Source organism: Pteropus medius, unplaced genomic scaffold, assembly GCF_902729225.1.
Source record: "Pteropus medius unplaced genomic scaffold, Ma_sr-lr_union100, whole genome shotgun sequence".
NCBI lineage: Eukaryota > Metazoa > Chordata > Mammalia > Chiroptera > Pteropodidae > Pteropus > Pteropus medius.
The window spans coordinates 7,186,933-7,204,649 of NW_024349802.1; the positions used below are offsets into that span (position 1 = coordinate 7,186,933).

Consider the following 17,717-nt stretch of genomic DNA (forward strand, 5'->3'; position numbering starts at 1 on the left):
TTGTTTTTTCACTTAGCATTACTCATAGGGTCATTTCTCATGGGCTTAATCCACAACAGTTGTCCCCTACACCGTCAGTCTCCAACCTTTCTGGCACCAGGGACCGGTGCCCCTATGAGAGTCTAATGCCCGATGATCTGAGGTGGTGGAGCTGAGGCAGTAGATGCTAGTACTAGGGAGCAACTGCAAATACAGATGAAACTTCACTCACTTGCCCATCACCTCCTGCTGCGTGGCGTGGTTCCTAACAGGCCATGGACTGGTACCGGTCAGTCCGGGACCCAGGGGTTGGTGACCCCTGCCTTACACTGTACTGTGTATGATGTTCTCTGAAGGCTTTTATGATAAAAGTTTGGGAACCACTAAACAGTTCCTTCCCTTGGGGATGCATGGTATACCAGTATGTTAAAGGCTCTGAAAAGTCCTGCAATAAAGAAAACTGTTTATCAGTGATTCTCAAAATAAACAAGATCCTTTACTGAGAAACTCAAAGTCATTCAAACATTCATCTCAAAAGAGGGAATGTGAATCTCACTGTCTCAGTTCAGCCCCAGAGCCCTATTTTGGGGTGAACTACCTCTTACATTTTGCCAAACACTTCAGTTCTACTGAACACAGTTTGAGCAATGCCGACCCAGAGTGCCTTGGACCTGTGACTTGAGACTAACAAATCACAAGTGTGCTTGCTCTCTGCTCTTCCACATACTTCTCATTTACCTACCCCGATTCCCCACAGGGGGTTTCGAGTATTCTTAATTTACCCCTTATATCTGCCCTATTCTCTTACTGGTTTGTGGGCTTGTGTGTCACCAGCATCAATGGAAATTCCATCGGGGCAAAAGCCATGTTACATGTTTCTTATTTCACATCTCCCACACTCCCAGCATTGTCCCCTGTGCTTAGTACAGCACTGCAGAGACTCTGAAGGTTACCTGAGCTGAAACTAATACCAAGCTCCCTTTAAATGTTAGTTTAAAAAAAAGTACCACAGTAATAAAGGGGCGAAACTGATATCTCAAAGAAATTGTTTCCTCATGATAATACTTATTTTTACCTATATTTATTGAATGTTAACTACCAATGCTGGCTAAATTCATGAAGCGTATTATCAATCCTCATAGCAACCCCCAGAGGTAGGGATGCTATAATCCTCTACGCTGGAAGGTCAAGGGACAGGGAAGTAGAGAACAAAGTGAAGCCCAGACAGTCCTGGGTACTGAGAAGACAAGCAGACAGCATCACATTCCTTGGGAAGAGCTCTGAGAGGAGATCAGCACACTGCAGAGCCAGGTGCACAGAGATCTGGGGAAGGAGCTGTCTGGTCACTACACTCAAGCTTGTTCCAGATGTTGACTTTTCCTTTTAAGTTCAGCAGATGATTGGGCTCTGGACCCAAGAAGAGAAACAGATGCCAGCTTCAAGTTTCAGAGCAAGAGGCAATGCTGCAATCTCCTCCCCACGTCCACCCTAGCCTTCAGCAGACCCTGAGGAGAAGTGCTTGTGTGTTCTCTCACAGGGGCTCTGAGGGCCCCTGGCCTGCAGAGATGCTACCTGTTCAGACACTCGTGCTGGTCTGGCCTCAGCTCTGGCCTAACACAGGCCCAGGGCTGGGTACACTCCACTTCCAGCTAACTGGAAAAACCTTCAAGAAGGTTTCCATGAGCATGCCAGGAGCTCCGGACAGAAGTGTTTGGTAGCAGGGCATCTTGGCGTTGAGGGTGATACAGGCTCTAGGAGGAGGAGTCAAGTGGCAGCTTAAAACAAACCAGAGGGAGAAGGCCTGAAGCTGCCAAGACATGCTGCAGTTGCCTGGTGAGGCCCAGGGGGTTTTGACCAACTGAAAAGACACATGAGTGGGCACTGACAGCTTCTATCACCATCCCTACAGGAAGTAGGCAACCCCCAGTCACCTTAGTAGCCAGAGAAGGATGACTTCCTCTCTTTGCTTTAACCCTAATGTAAGTTAGCATGTGGGCACTTAACACTATGCTGGCTTGGAAGAGTTCTTCACGTGTGTCCACTAATTTCGGCCTCATAACAACCCTATCAGACAATCGTTATCTGCACTTCATGGACAATAAAACCACAGCTGGGGAACATGAGTGCTTAGCCTAAGGCCACAATTAAGAAATGGCAGCTCTGACACCTAGGTCCACACTCTTAACCACTCAGTTCCACTGCCTCTTCTTGCTTTCCACTGAACGTCAGGGCACTCCAAGTGGTCCCCAGGGCTGGCCACCAAGAAGATGTCAGTTCCTTGCTCCAGAGCCACCTAAGCCTAAGTGGGCCCTGCAGCTCAGCAGTCCTTTTAGCAACCCCTGAGCATCCAGATCCTTCCTCATCTCTCTACAGGGGCCTTGTGAAGGCAGGAGGTGTGGCCCAGCCATTTCGAAAGGACATACCATCATCACCATGCCTGCAATAGCGAATGCCACCTGTAAGAGTCTGGGCCTCACAGAAAGGAAATCAATCCCTCCTACAGGGCTCTTCAGATAACAACTAGACAAGCAGGGTAGCTCTGGTTAACTGGTTAGTGACCATCCTTCAGGAAACATTTTCTGATACCTACCTACTCATAGCACATATGGCCCTGCATGATCACCTTTCTCTGCATGTACCTATCTCTGGACAGAAATCTCTTTGGGAGTGGAGATAGGTCCTGTTCTGGTTTATATCCCAGTGCCTGATAATCATAGCTCCCAGTGAAAACCTGATGAATAGGTGGTACTTTCGTTAGATGCTTTGTGTGATATCTGGGCCACATTCTTGACTAGGCCCTGAGCTGCTTGAGGGCTGGTACCCTGGCTTCTCCCTCTTTCCATATCTTCCCCCCAAGCTCTGGGAAGAGGCGGGCACCCAGTACGTTCATCAAGCACAGTGAGTGGATGGCAGAGCCTGTCTCCCAGCTCTCACAGGGCTTGGCATCATCTTCTCTAGGTCTCAGCTTGTGTCTCCCCGTCAAAGAAGCCTTCCTGAGCCAGTTCATCTCCAAGCGCCCAGCTGCCCAGGCCCCCCTTCACCTGTTTATGCCCTCTGTGGCATGAATCACAGTCAGCAGCCATCTGAATTGGCTGGTTCTTTCTCCTAATTAGACAATGAGCTCCCCTGGGAAGAGACCATCTCTGCCTCGATCATCCCTATGCTCTCATATAGAGCCTATTGTGGTGCCTGACACACAACAGGTGCACAATAAGCATGTGGAATGAACAGGAAAGGGTCTTAATGAAACAAAAGCAAAGAGCAGAATAGAAAGAGGGCTCTTCCACCTTTCCTTCTCACTCAAGGACCAAACCAAAGCTCTGATGGGCTTTCAAATAGCCACATGCTCTCACATCCCAGCCCAAGGGGCTCAGGGTAGGTCACTTTCCAAGAGCAGTCAGTGTAGGTATACAGCACTGTTCTAAGGGGTAGAAGAGGGCAGCATTCTCACTAGACATGGCCCCAGAGCTTAACTCCTATCCCATCATCAGGCAACAGGATACATGACCACAGCAGTGACTGGGCACAGCGCTAACAGCTCAGGACATCTCCTGAGCACCAGTCATGCAGGCAAGGAACCATATTGGGGGGCTGGCTTCAGGCAATGGTCACGCCAGTGACTCAGCACTGCATGTAGCCAGAAGAGATGATTCAGATTAAGCTAAGTACAGCTCTGCTGGAAGACCTTGGTAAAACTTAAAAATATGTATTATTCTTTACTATAGAGGTTAACGTGGCTAATGCCAGAGTAAAGATTTGCCATGACCTATTTTCCCAGCCATAGTGATAGGCTGCCCTGACCATTCCCACTCCCCTTTGTGACCACTACCATACACCTGTGATAGCTGGGGACAAGCATGACAGGTGTGGTGCAAACAGGGTTAAGGTCTCTGGGGCTGATGAGAACAGACCCACTGACCGTGACCTCCTGAGTACTGTGCTGTTTCAGAGCCAGCCAAACACAGACGAGGAAAATATATAGAGTTTCTGTGTGATACAGATAATAGTTGCCTCAGATATGATGGAACAATGGTATTCCCCCATCCTGTGCCTTGCAAACTAAGAAGAGGAAGCTTAATGAAGAAATGAAACTGATGTTGTACCTGACCTAATGACAGTGTCTGTGAAAACCCATGATAGGGGCATCACAGTGTTTGGTAACCAGAAAACACAGGCTTGCTGGGTTTGCACATTATGTCAGCTTTCCCATCATGGTCAAACAAAGCCCCTCTGGCTCTCACGGCCACCTGAGTTGATGCAGCAGGTCTACTGTCTCCATTTGAGTTGTAAGGAAATTCGAGTCCAGAGAGATTGAGTCACTCTAGGTAACACAGCATATAAACTGCCAGGACAAATGTCCTCTGATTTCTATCTACTGACTTCTCCCCTGGTCTCCCCAGCTGACTGCCAATGTTATACATGGCTTGCCTGGGTATATCACATAAATGCTGGGCCTCTGTTTCTTTGTCTATATAGTGAAAAGAATCATGCCTAGGTCATGCTACCAGACATGCCACCTGTAAGAGTCTCTGACAAGCAGAGGGCCAAAAGTCCCAGAATATGTGCATACATCTCGCAATCCAATTATGACTGTGTTCTTCACGGGCGAACCTTCAGTCTTGCCTTACTGAGAGACCTGGGAGAGCAAGGAGCAATCTAGTTCTTCTGTTGCCTGACTGTATCTCTTTGGAAGAGGCATCTTGTCTTTCTAAGAATCAAGGATGCTCCCTACTGCCACCTACATGGATAGTGTGTGGAGCAGTAAGTGGTAAAAACGATAACAGCAGGATGTGGGTCCCTTCTCAAGTCCTTACTGGTCATATGTGACCCCGGGCAAGTCCTTTTATACTTTCACGCTGGTTTTCTCACAACTAAAAATGGGGGTGGTATCCCTGTCCAGCTGGCCTCCCACACTGCTATGGAGCCACCAATAAGAGCGATAAGATCTTAACGATGAAAAGGTCCAAGGGCACCCTAGAAAGATGGCAGATTCCAAGACTGGGACAGGAAAAGTTCAAGGTAAGACTAGAACATCTTATAATGTCAAAAAGCAAGAAAATACACAGAAACTGATGGAAACATGGCAAAAAGACATAAGAACCAGCCTGAGGGTCAAATTTGAGACAATTTGAGCATCAAAATGACATGATTGTGTACAACCCACCAAATTTAAAAAAATCCATGAACCAACAATGGCAGTACAAAAAAATTTAAAAAGGGAAGGGAAGAAGAAAAGCTCTATTTTACAGAAGAATGCCAATTAACGTAGAGGAAATTACAGAAATAGAAAAAAAAAATCACCATTTTGTAACCATCATAGTAATAACAGATTCTGGTAAGATCATCAGGGAATGCTAAAGCCACTAGGTGAAAGACTGGGATTCAGAATGTGCAGAAATCTGCAGACACCACCTTAATCTAATGAACAAACCAAACATCACTAATGACAAGACAAAGCCACATCAGATACCTCCTGACATGACACCAGAGAAGGGCTCGTCACTTATGCAATTCTCCTACTAAAACGTTTAAGCTGAATCCAAGTATGAGACCAATCCAGACTAAAATGACATTCTGCAAAACAACTGGCCCAGACTCTTCAAAAACATCTATGTCATGGAAGAGTTTTTAAAAGCTGGTGAATTGTTTTAGGTTAATTAAGACTAAAGAAACCTGAAACCCAAATGCAATGTATGACCCTGAAACAGATCCTGGATTGGGAAAGGATTCCAAATAAATTTATGAAGAACATTACGGGTGCAAATGAGGAAATTTGAAAATAAAACATATAATAAATTATGGCTAAAAATAAATGTACATATACTTGTGTGCACATATACACACACATACACACACACACACACACACACACATGGGGTAAGGGGACAGAATATTAACAACTGGTGAATCTAGATTAAAATGTTCACTGTACTATTCTTACAACTCTTCTGTAGGTTTGAAAAAAAGTTTCAATATAAAAGAAACCGAAAAGTCCTATCATGCTTGGAAGCTGTCAGAACTGCCACAGTCTGAACCAGAGTTATCCAGTTGACTCGGACACTCACCTGTCAGGTACTCCAGGACAGCAGCCATGTACACAGGTGCCCCCACTCCAATCCTGTACTTGGGGTGGCCTTTCTTGATGTACCGCAGCATCCGCCCCACAGGGAAGATAACTCCTGCCTTGGCGGACCGGGAGGTTTTGGTGGATTTCTTCTTCCCTCCCCGGCTCGACATGGCGGTGGCCCTGGAGCTGGATCAGTAAGCACACTGTGGAGGCATAAGGGACACCATCAGGATCATTGGAGATGGCGCATACCCCCTTTCACCTTATACGCTGGCCCCTGGAAGAAACAGGTCCTGCTAGCAGATGCCACTGCCTGCAGCCGCCAAGCTCTCCAAGCCCCACCGATGTTCTCCACCGGAACACTGTGGCCCCTGAAGAGAGAATGGCTTAACCTTTCACATTTTATACCATGACATCAATTTTATCGGCCATTTCCATTTAAAAGTTACTCCGACAATGACTGCTCTTAAGTATCTTGCCTTTATGCCACATGATGTAAAAGAAAATGAGGTTTCTTGGCTACACTCTACACACTTATTAAATAATTGCATTTTCATCCACTTGAGACTGGAGCTGATAAATTTGCTGAAGACTTCATAAAAGAAAACTATGTCACCCACCCCGAGAATAGAGCTGTAAAGCCAGGTGCCCAAGTCTCTGACGACAGCAGCATCTCTTACAATCCTTTATCTGTGACGCGGGAATGGCTCACAGCTCAGTGGGTAGCCAGGTTAGAATAAGAGGCCCTCTGAGCACTGCCAGTCTGCCAGACAGGCTTGCCCTTAGAGAAGTGTTTTTTTCTCCCCTGCTCCTCCTCCCAATGGCCATCCAAAATGCCACTCAGTCCAAGGATGGCCCTCCTCAACGCCTCTTGTGAGGCCCTCTCCTCTCCATCCCAGCTGTGACTGGATCCAGGTGATCTTTACCTTAGCCAAATGATCACAAACACCACTGGTCTCTTCTCCTCTAATCTACCTGCCCTACACCGGCAGGGCCATCTTTGTACACAAATCTGAATATGTCTGCCGCAATTCCCAAGACAAAATCAGGACGCCTGGCATACAATGCCCTGGAAATCTAGGCCTGGCACACCCATCCAGCTTTACCTTGTGCCTCTTGTTATCATATGTAGTCCCCCCGAATGCCCTCCTCTATGGTGGTGTGCTCTTTGGCCAGGACTCCCTCTATCCCTCGTACTTTTCTGCCCTCTGACAACCCTTCCCCAAGTGCTCGGATCCAACTGCCCCACCTTCTAGGCTCCGCAAGCCTCACACAGCAGCAGTGCTGGGCACACAGACCCGTCTCTCCCATCAGATTGTAGGCTCTCGGGGCTGACCCTGACTACAGAACCACCCAGTAAGATCTCAAATGTTTGCTAAAAGCATTCAAGTAACCACGCATTCAGTTCAGGAATTATACTGGAGAATGGAGACAGGAGTCACAAGACAGCTGTGGTCCCTCTTCTAGAGCTGATGGGGAAGAAAGGCAACAAATAACCCTACAGTCATTTAAATTATAGTGGTGAAAGGCCAGTGCAGGGTCCTAAGAGAGAGTCTATGAAGAGGCCTCAGCATATTCTGGGACACTGGGCAAGCGTTCCCTATAGGAAATTTATTCTCAGACCACTGAATCAAATGGGCAGGTCTCCCATTTACTGGTAAACTGAGGTCAGACTCCATGGTGTGTGGGCCCCTCCAGCTCCAACAGTCCATGCCTCTATGATCATGGAGGCCAGAGTCAGGAATCCTTGTTACTCTGACCTCCAACCCTATACTTGGGACATGCCATGGTCTATACTTAACATCAGTGTGATCTCCAAGATCACCTCAAATTATCAGCCTGACGGAGACGACCAAAGCAGCAGAAAGCAGCATTCTTGGGCACTGGGGCAACTGCACTGGCAGGCCCAACAGAATGAAGGTACTCAAGCCCTGGTTCTTGAAGATGCTGAAAGAGGCTGAAGTCTCCTGGGATGAGAACCCTGTATTTCACCCTATCAAGAGGGCACCAGTCTTAATTGATTACTGAGTGCTAAAGAGTCCCAGAAGGGTCTAAGTTATTTGGAAACAATTAGTTGGCTCAGTTTTTTGCTGTAATGACCTGTTTTATAACACTCCTTGCCAACAGGTACCTGTGCTCACTCTGAGCAGAAAATGGTATGAGTACACAAGTTTGCAGGGAAAGCTGCCACTGGGTTTCCTAGCAGTCTTTTGCTTCATTACAAATGTGTTTCACAGAACAACCCAACACCTTTGGATTAAGAGCTTTCAGATCTGAATGTTTCCCCTCTTTCAGCAGGAGAGGCCTGTGGTTAGTGATGATTAATACAGCTCAGCCCCATTCCTACTGGAGCACAGACTTAAGCTCTGTCTCCAGGACGACCTGTATGGGTATGCTAGGGCTCCCTCTGTGAGAACTGGACAATGTCCCGCCCCAGAGAGGAGCCATTAGCATTTGGGGACCAGAACAGTCAGTCTTAGACACGCTTATTCCTTAAAAGTGATGCTCCTGATGCTTCCCTCTGACTCATACCTGGCTACTGAGCCTCAGAGCTATTCTGACTACCTGCAGCAAAGACCCACTTGTAAGTCCCATGGGTGCCTTGAACTCCTCTGGGTTTCTCAGCTCCATCAGTAGCAACATCATGCATCAAGCTACCGAGCAGGAGTCAACCTGGCCCCTACTTTTCTGCTCACCTCCACGGCACCCAGTCATTAACCAAGCTCTATTGAACCTACTTCCCTAATTTCTCAAGCCTCTTCCCTTCTCTTCACCCTCCCCACCTTGGTGCTTGGTTCTACTTCTTCTCACCTATTTCCCCAGCACCAGTCTCTCTCCATGGACATCAGAGATCTTTGCCTACTTTACTGATGGTTCCCCATCACCCTGAGCCAGCCACAAATGGCATCCTTCAACTACTTCTGCAGCACTGCTTCCTACCACCCCTGCCTGGGCTCAGATGCCTCAAGACGCCCTTGACTTCCTTATCTGTGATGCTATGCGCAGAATGTCTTTATACATGCTGTTTCTCCTGCCTGTAACACCCTCTGTCCTCCTGCCAACCTGCTGAATTGATGTTCACACGAGCCCTCTTCTTGAACCTGACCATGGACTGGAATTGCTCTCTGCTCTGTGATCCCATAGCACATATCCTGGCACATATCTGTGTGCCTACCTTCCCAGCTCTACTGCAAGCTACTTGGTGTCAGGCACTGCAGTCAACTCATCCTGGGCTCCCTGGGTCCCAGGAAAGATATCAAACATCATGGAACCTCAAGCGCTACTGCTGAATGAAGAAAATCTTCATGTCTCATTCTGAGTCTGGCTCCTCTCTGATAAAGCAGCCCCAAGTCTTTGTTTCTCCCGAGGGGGGCTGTCCTGCAGAGATTTTGTTCCCCACCACTCCCCATGTTTTTTCTACTCTTCTAACTATAGATCCTCAACCTGCAGCTACAGCTATGAAAATTCTGACTAAGTCATGCAGCCTCATGACATCCAATAATGTGAGATGATTTTAAAAACATCATTTGGGAAAATCACCTTGTAGCCTGAAGTACCCAGACAAGCCCATGAATGTGCAGGTCCATCCTGCTCTTTACAGGGCCATGGAGATATGGGCACCAGTGTGGGGACAGAGAGTGGCTGTGACAGAGTGGCTGCTGAGCACTGTGGTGAATAATTCAAATTCCAAAGTCAGACAGACTCGATTCAAGTCATAGATCTGCCACTTACTGCCGATGCGTCCTCGGGCCTATTTTCTCATCTGTCAAGTGAAGATGATGATAGAATGAATCTCAGAGAGTTGAATAAAAGCCTGTGTATGAGAATATTGAATAAAATCATATATATAAAGGCCTGACACTCACCCACTGAGTGCTCAGCAAAGTTAGCAAAAATGACAATGTACATAAGATGAAAAAAGGTCATCTTCCTGAAAAATTGGTATTGGACATTTGTACTGGTGAGGGTAGCACTAGCTGTTATAACAAATAAGCCCCTACAGCTTATTTCTCAGTCACAAAATGTCCAAAGTGGGCTTCCATGACTGTCCAGTGCTTCTCCACAGGATAAGTCATGGATCCAGACTTCTCTCATCCTTCCACGCCCAAGTTCCAGGGTTACCAGGGAAAGAAAAAGGCCATGGAGGAGAACACATGGAATTTTTCCGGGGTCAAGCCTGGAAGTGAGGCACACTACTTCTGACCTTGATCCATCAACTACAACTTGGTCACGAGGCCACACCTAATTGCAAGAGAGGTTGAGAAATGTCCTCTAGCTATTTGTTCGAAGAAAAGAAGAAAGAGGCAGCCCCTGTCACATGACAAACCAACTTGAAAGCTGACCTTAAAGCCAGAGTCGGAATGACCAGCCTGCTGGGGCCTGTTTGACTATTTCCTACACCTAGCCTCTTCTGAGAGATGAACAGTCCTCCATCACAGTAAAAGTGGCTTCTGATACACTCAGCTTCTCTTCAAAGCACAAACATTGCTCACAGGAGAAACAGCTATACTATCTTGTCAAACTTACAAAGCTGTGTCCCTCCTTCCTGTACTCATCAGCCAGAAGGACACCGCATTTAGTAAACCAGAAGCCTTCACCCCTGTAGAGGGCCCCACATGCTTTAAAACATTGATAGGCATTCAGGAAACTGTGGCATCTGTACATCACATTATGTTCATATACATTAGCTTGGCTGACTTTCTGACTGTTAGCAGGTCAGGAAATAAAGATTCTGTGGTTGACCCTAAAGGGATCTATGTGGTCTTTATCGCTGCAACTCCTGCAACTATAAATCAATCACGATAGACAGGAACTTTGTTTGCAGAAACCCAAAGCTTACCCAGAGACACACCGCTGGAGACGGGCCGTACAGAGAGATGAGCCAGGCTTGAGTGAGAAGCAAGTCTCTGAACGCAGGCCCCTCAACAAATGAAATATGACCAGGACGACATGATCTGTCCTCATAGCACACAGCACAGGACTAATTTGAAACCTGGCTGAACAAGATGGATCTGAAAACCACAAGTCCTCTACTATTAGGAGGGTCATAGAAGTGAGGAGGGCAAGGGGCCATCCTACATACCTACCTTACCACTCTACTCCTCCCCTACAGGGCACCATAACAGACTCCTCACTGTATTGTAAACAGCCTGCATTTCCACTTCCACTGTTTGGCACATGCCACTCACATTGTCTGAAACACTTTCTCCAGCCTTCTGTCTGGGACAGTCCTGCCTAGTGGTCCCAATACCTTGTCTCGTGATGCAGACGCATAAAGCAGTTCTTGTGTCTGCATTCCTGCCTTGTGGCCCCCAGTCACATTCTAGTTTGAGGCAGCCCCATGCACACAAGGCTCTGCTGACCTCCGGCCCACCTCTCCCTATGTCCATCAACCAGGACTCCACCAGGCTGAACTGCTCCCAGTTTCTTCAGTGGGCATTCCTGCTGTGGCCCCTGAGCCCAGCTAAAAATCTCTTATAAGGTCTGCTACCATTCTTTAATATGTTCAACTGCTTTTCTCAATTTATTTAAAGTGCTCTGTAAATGTAGTTTCCAGGCCTTCTTTCTAATCTGACTGCCCCACTAGATCCAATTTATATAAACATTCTAAAGCCAATTACCCCACCCTTAGCACTTGTTGCCCTGTGTCGTCGCTGCTTATTTCTCTGTCTTCTTGATGGGATGGACCAGTCAGTTCTGCTTACTATTGTATCTCCAAGACCCACCACCCTTCCTGCTACCTGGTAGGCTCTCAAGTGCTGGCTGGATGGTGACTGATTAGTTGACATTTACTGTGGATAGAGTTTTCTTGACAAAGATGAGGGCAACATTTCCAAAGGCTACAGGACTTAGAGATGTGGCGAATGAGACACCAGTCAGGGCCCTTCTCTGGGACCATTCATGTACACATACCTGGCCAAACTCTGGAGTCCGGAGCCTCAAAATCCAGGGAGCCTGTGGAGCTACCCTAGGGACTCCCAGGAAAGGAACAGTGCAATTGCCCTGATAGCTGAGATGAGTACCACACAGAGGCCTTCTGACTCCCTGACAATTCTATGGATCCAGTGACCTCTTATCTTGCCACTAGACTGTCTCAGTAACACAGATCTTATGAAAATACTTACTTTCCTCACATCTATAAGAGACTGATCTCTATTAAAGCTGCAATATAAAAAAAATTTCTTAAATAATCAGGGCACTCAGAAAACCACTGGAATGGTCAATCATGAAGTCTTTTATTATCTAAGCAATAAATGTGTGCATAGTGATCCTGAACTGAATATTGATTAGAACTGCTGGGGAGCTGCTAGTCAGACAGCCCTATCTCCAGCACCTGAGGATGAAGGAATCTGAGCTATCAGTGCTCAAGTCATTGTTACTGAGGGAGGACTGTCCCATCCTTTCTCCGCAGCTGGATAAATGCCCACGTGTCCACATGCATTTGTCACCTTCCCATTAACTCCAATCATGAAGGTGAACCCAAGACACTTAATCCTGAAGCGTAGGCTACTAATCCTATTTACAGCATTCTCTCCCATTTACTCCTATCATACCAAATGATTAATGGTGTCACTGCTGTCATGTCCCCAGAGGCATGTGGATATACTACACAACGATTGCTCATAGAGCTAGGGTTCACAAGCTACACTCTGATTGGCTCAGAACAGAGACCTGCTCTGGTACTCTAGCCAATCAGGAAAAACATCTCACTCCATTCATAAAACACTGCATCACAAAGTGAGCCTGATGATTAAAGAACTTATGGTCTACCCTCAGGGAACCAAGGGATTGCAAACAGGAAAAGAAGGATAAATTGAGATAGTAAATAAATCCTAAATCGCACATTTTGTTCCAGTAGACTTATCTCCCTCATAGTTCGATTTTCAGTAGCGGGGCAGGCGGGGAGTGGGGGGCGGGGGAGCTGGGAAACAAAACCCAAACACAAGTGTTGTTTACCACAAGCAGAAACAGTTTGCAGGAAGCTAGTCTGGAATGAAGATTTCACCTCTGCAAACCCTCTCCACGGCGTGCTTCCCCAGTTGCACCACACAAACACACACACACACACACAAAGCATCGTATTTCGATAGTAAGGCACTGCTTGCCTACTTCACAAGGAAACTTTCCTCACACCTCCTCTTTTAAAGGTTCTGCCAACCTCTAAGACAACCACTTCAATGGAAGACCATCAACGGTCAAGGTTAGGATGAGAGCTTCAGTAGGTCAAGACCCTGGTCAGTCTTGGCATCTAGAAGCTATTCAATATTTAAACAGAAGAGTTCCCAGTAAGAATAAAGAATACCTGACCACGTCTCTCTCCCGCTCAGAGCCTTCAAAAGCTTCTTATGGCTCTTAAGATGAAGTCTAAATCTCTCAGTGTGTTTCTGATCAGGATCCTCTGTCATTTGGCCTGTTTGCATTCTAGCTTCACCTGACTCCCCTCTAGGATCCAGCCATCCTGAGTCTCTGGCAGCTCCCCCATTTGACCGCTATTCTCATTGTTCTAAGAGTCTATACATGCGGTTCCTCAGGCCTAAAGCACTTGTCCTCACCTGACCTCCTTTCCCCAGACAACTCCTATTCAGCCTTTCTGTGCCTCGTAAGGGCTTGCCCCTGGCTAGGTTACCATCCTGGTAAGAGCAACTGTGACCTCCTGCACTTACCATCCTGATAAGAGCAACTGTGACCTCCTGCACTAACCTTGCAATGGCCACTGGCCTGTCTTCTCTGCATGTCAGCTTCCCAAAAACGAGGAATGGGCATTTCTTGATCATGGTTCTATCTCCATTGCCTGACCTAGAGTTAATTCTCAGGAACTATTTACTGAAAGACTGCAAGACACTGATCTGGCAGGCTTGATCCAAGCAAACAAGTTATACAAGTCTTTGGGTATTAAGCACTGACCCACTCATGTTCACTCTTAAGAGGTGAAGTGGGGCCCAATGTACTTCTAAACCTACAGAATGTGGAGAGGGCCTATAGGACAGGTATGGGCCCCACTCACCCCTGCCCCTTCCCAGCCTGTGTCAAGAATGGGACTCTGAAAAACCCAACACAAATCCAAAGCCACATTCTAATGAGCACTACAGACTGCTGCAATTCTGATGAACACCACATACAGGTTATTGTTGAGTTTTGTCAGCTTGGGGTTTTCAGTTTGTGCTTTTGTTTAATTAAACAAATCTCTTTTAAATGACCTGGGACATCCTTAGCCCTGCAGGTATTAAAATACACGTACTACAAGTCTCTCTCTGGAGAAAGAATGAGGGCTCTCCCAGAGTTCTGCCATCTCCAGGACCAGAACATAAGGCAGATTGAAATGCACCACTCCCTGACCCTGGCCCATTTGGTACAGACCAAGCCAGTGATTTACGGTTGTGTATCAGTTACATGTGATGGCCCAGACAACTCTCAAAATTTAATATGAACTATCCCTTCCTCATTCTAAATGCCCTGCCCAAAACAATTTTCACTTTAACTCCTTCCCTCCTCCTTAATACCTTTACTACCATTAACAATGGTAACAGATTAAAACAAAATAGCAGACTAGAGAGATGTCCACTCTCCTAAAACTAGAAGGGGGGAAGAATTTAAAGTCTTGAGGGTTTAAAAAAGAAAGAAAACAGGTTTTAAAACATATTTATCCTCATCAGAGAGACTCTTGTGCAAGACTGAGATGCCACCGCCCAACTTTGGTTAGTTGTGTACAAGGGGTATTAATTCCAGTTGTAGGCATGAGGTGTCCATTTCAGAGCTAATAATTCCTCTGACGGCAGAGTACCCTAAAAGTGGTCTGCAGTAGGTGGATTACACCTAATTTACGACTGGAGCCTCCCACTCAAACCTAAAGCTGTTCAGAGTCCCTGGAGCAGGGAGCCTTAGAACAAAGCACTTCCCCTCCCCCTTTAACGGTAAAACCTCAAACCACAAAGGTGGAAGAAAAAGAGAAGCGAGCAGGAGTGCCCCTCTAATTGTCCATTCTTATATGCTGTTTATTGAATCATTAAAATCTTATAAGGATTTCATGGTCATGTAATTGCTAAATTCAAGGTTTGTCTCAGCTGTTTCTAAAGAAGCCTCTCACTTTCAAACTCGGAAATATCTTCCCTAATATCTTGTTTGAAAGAACCTTCCAAGCGATGTACTGACAAGATCCTTGAGTGATCTGTGGTCTTTGCAGATGTGGTGGTGGGGCGCGCAATCCACACACCTGTTGTCAGATGATTCGGCTAGCAGCATCCTGTGCACTCACCTCGCCACCCCACCCCACTCCCAGCGAGTCTCTTCCCTCCTGGACTTCTCCACCAGGGGAGCCTGCAGCCTTCTGGAGTTACCTTGAAAAAAACTTCCAACCACAAAGCAAACAAAAGACCATCAAGAGCTCACCGAGAGTTACGGGGTTCCCGTGGCCCCTCTCCAGCCGGTCTCTGGACAACCCCTTCCCAGGCCTGGCTCCAGTGCCGCGAGCATTCCCCCACCCCCCATTCCCAGCAGATAGAGTCAGGCGCCTACACTGGGGCCACCGGCGTCCGGGCCCGACTTATTGTGCGGGGGCTGGCAATTCGTGGGCCGGCGTGGCCTCATCAAGTCCAACTCCGCGTACAACCGCTCCCGGGCGCCCAGGCCCAGGTTTGCCAGCCAGCGCCGCGGGGCCTCCTCCGGCCTCAGGCCCAGCCGTCTGCCCATCCAACCGGGAAGGGTCGCCGTCTGCCCGTCCACCTGGGAAGGGTCTCCTTCCCACAAAAGCCCCCGGGCGCGAGCAGGAGGACGCGGTCGTGAGAAGTTGGCTTCCGGGTTTGCTTTCTAAACAAAACCAAAGGGAATCCCGCGCGGCCCGGGCATGGCCTGGGAGGGTGCCTTACGCGCGAGGCCCCGGCGTGGGCCGCTCCGAGCCCGGCAGCCCGAACCCCGGCAGCGCCGCCCGGTGCGCGCCAGGCCGGGCCGCTCCCAGGCACCGCGGCCGGAAGAGCGCGGCGGCCGGACCCCGGCGGCGGGGACGAGGCGCGCGGCGAGGGGTTTCGCGCGGCACTTACGGACGGCTCGGCGGCTGCAGTAGGAAGGTGTCCGGCCTGTGCGCTCTGGGCTGCTCGCGCCTTTTCTCTCCGCGCTGCTCGCTGGCCCGCCCGCCTACTCGCTTCCCGCCCGCGCGCACCGCGCTCGCCCCCTCCGCCCGGCTCCGCTGCGGAGTGAACTGGAACCAGTCGCGGCGGCCCCGGGATTCCCACAATGCACAGCGCGCCGCTCGTCACATCCCATCCCGTCTCTGCGCGTCCGGCCACCCCTCCCGCGCCGCCCCGGCCTTGACCCTAATCTTGCGGCCGCGCGCACGAGGAACTTCGGCACTGTGCAGCCTGGATGTCAGTCGGTCTGTCCCCCGGCTGCACCGAGGCTCTGGCGGCCGGCCCTGTGCCCTCAAGCACCCCTCCCTGACGCTGGACGCCAGATGCGGGATCCACCCGAGAAAGGGGTGCGCCCTGAACAGAGGTGCCGGGGCAGAGCGGCTTCTCCAGCGCACGTCCCAGCCCGTGTGTCTCGAGTGACACTTACTGAACGCCTACTGTGTGCCTGGCCCTCAGCCTGGGACTTTCGCTGCCTCATCCCTAGAAGCCATCCCGTTAACACAGGGAGGGAGGCGCAACTACTGTTACCAGCAAGCACTTTTCCCTCCCCAACCAATGCAGACCCCCGCACACCTCAGAGCCCGCCGCTGTCTTTAGATATAAGTCCCCAGCAAACCTTTTCTACCCCACGACCAACTACTGCATATCCGGCTGCTCTGGGGTTTTCCATCATGACCCCCAAAAGTCGACCTGCTGTGTGCACAGAAGGCGTTAGCTACTTCGATTCATCAAATGTTCACGATTGAACCCAGTTAGGATTCACTAATGTAAACAGTGATTCCCTATCACATACGAATTTTAAAACTGCAGACAAGCAGAAAAAGGAGGGACCCATGTAAAGACTGTCCATGAATTCCCAAATTGGTTTGTCTCCTGAAGGGGTTAGTGCCCCATCCCGGGTTCTTAAATAGGAGCCCTTCCTCTCCTCCGCTCCCCGCCCTCCGCCAAAGTGTGAAGGGGGAAGCCACCTGAGTAACAAAATGTTAACCAAATTTGCATAACAATACACACCTGGCAGAGTTGATGTGAGGTTTAAAGTACCACTACTGAAAGACCTCTCCTAGCCGTCAGGCTGCCCCCTAGAGCAGCGGTGGTAACCTCCGGCCTTCACCATGATGTTTTTACACAGGACTTTAAAATTAGTTTGCAAAGCAGTGTCCGATACAAACCCTTCATGGATTCATTAATTCAGTTAAGTACTGAAGTCATACGTTGGGCCATGCATCAATTTGGATGATAAAGATGAAGCAGTGACCAAAACAGGCAAAAAATCTCTGCCCTTCTGAAGTTTGCAGACTAGTGGGGAAAGGAAGACAATCCACAAAAGAGATGATTAGTCAGATGGTGTAAATGCTATGGGAAAAAATGAGGCCCGGAAGGGTGATAAGGTAGTGTGAGGTTGGGGTGGGGTTCAAAATTTAGAGAAGACTTTCCCTGAGGTAACTTTTAAGCAAAGACCTGAAGGAACAAAAGAAGCAAGCCATGTGGATATCTGAGTGTTCCAAGCCTGAGGAAACAGTGAGTGCAAAGGTCCTGAGGCACAAACGTGT

The 17,717-nt window shown here is 48.4% G+C and overlaps 1 protein-coding gene across 8 annotated transcripts in view; it reads right to left on the bottom strand.

Moving 5' to 3' along the window:
* The window catches only part of MACROH2A1 (macroH2A.1 histone), a 73,258-nt gene extending 57,038 nt beyond the window's left edge, over positions 1–16,220 (bottom strand). For all 8 annotated transcript variants that reach the window (XM_039836076.1, XM_039836070.1, XM_039836074.1 and 5 more), the window contains exons 1-2: positions 16,081–16,220; positions 6,045–6,249 (exon numbers count right to left, since the gene is read on the bottom strand). In XM_039836076.1, the coding sequence (XP_039692010.1) occupies positions 6,045–6,216 (172 nt within the window). In that variant the 5' untranslated portion in view covers positions 6,217–6,249; positions 16,081–16,220. The remainder of the gene's footprint in view (positions 1–6,044; positions 6,250–16,080) is intronic.
* Positions 16,221–17,717: the final 1,497 nt, after the last annotated feature.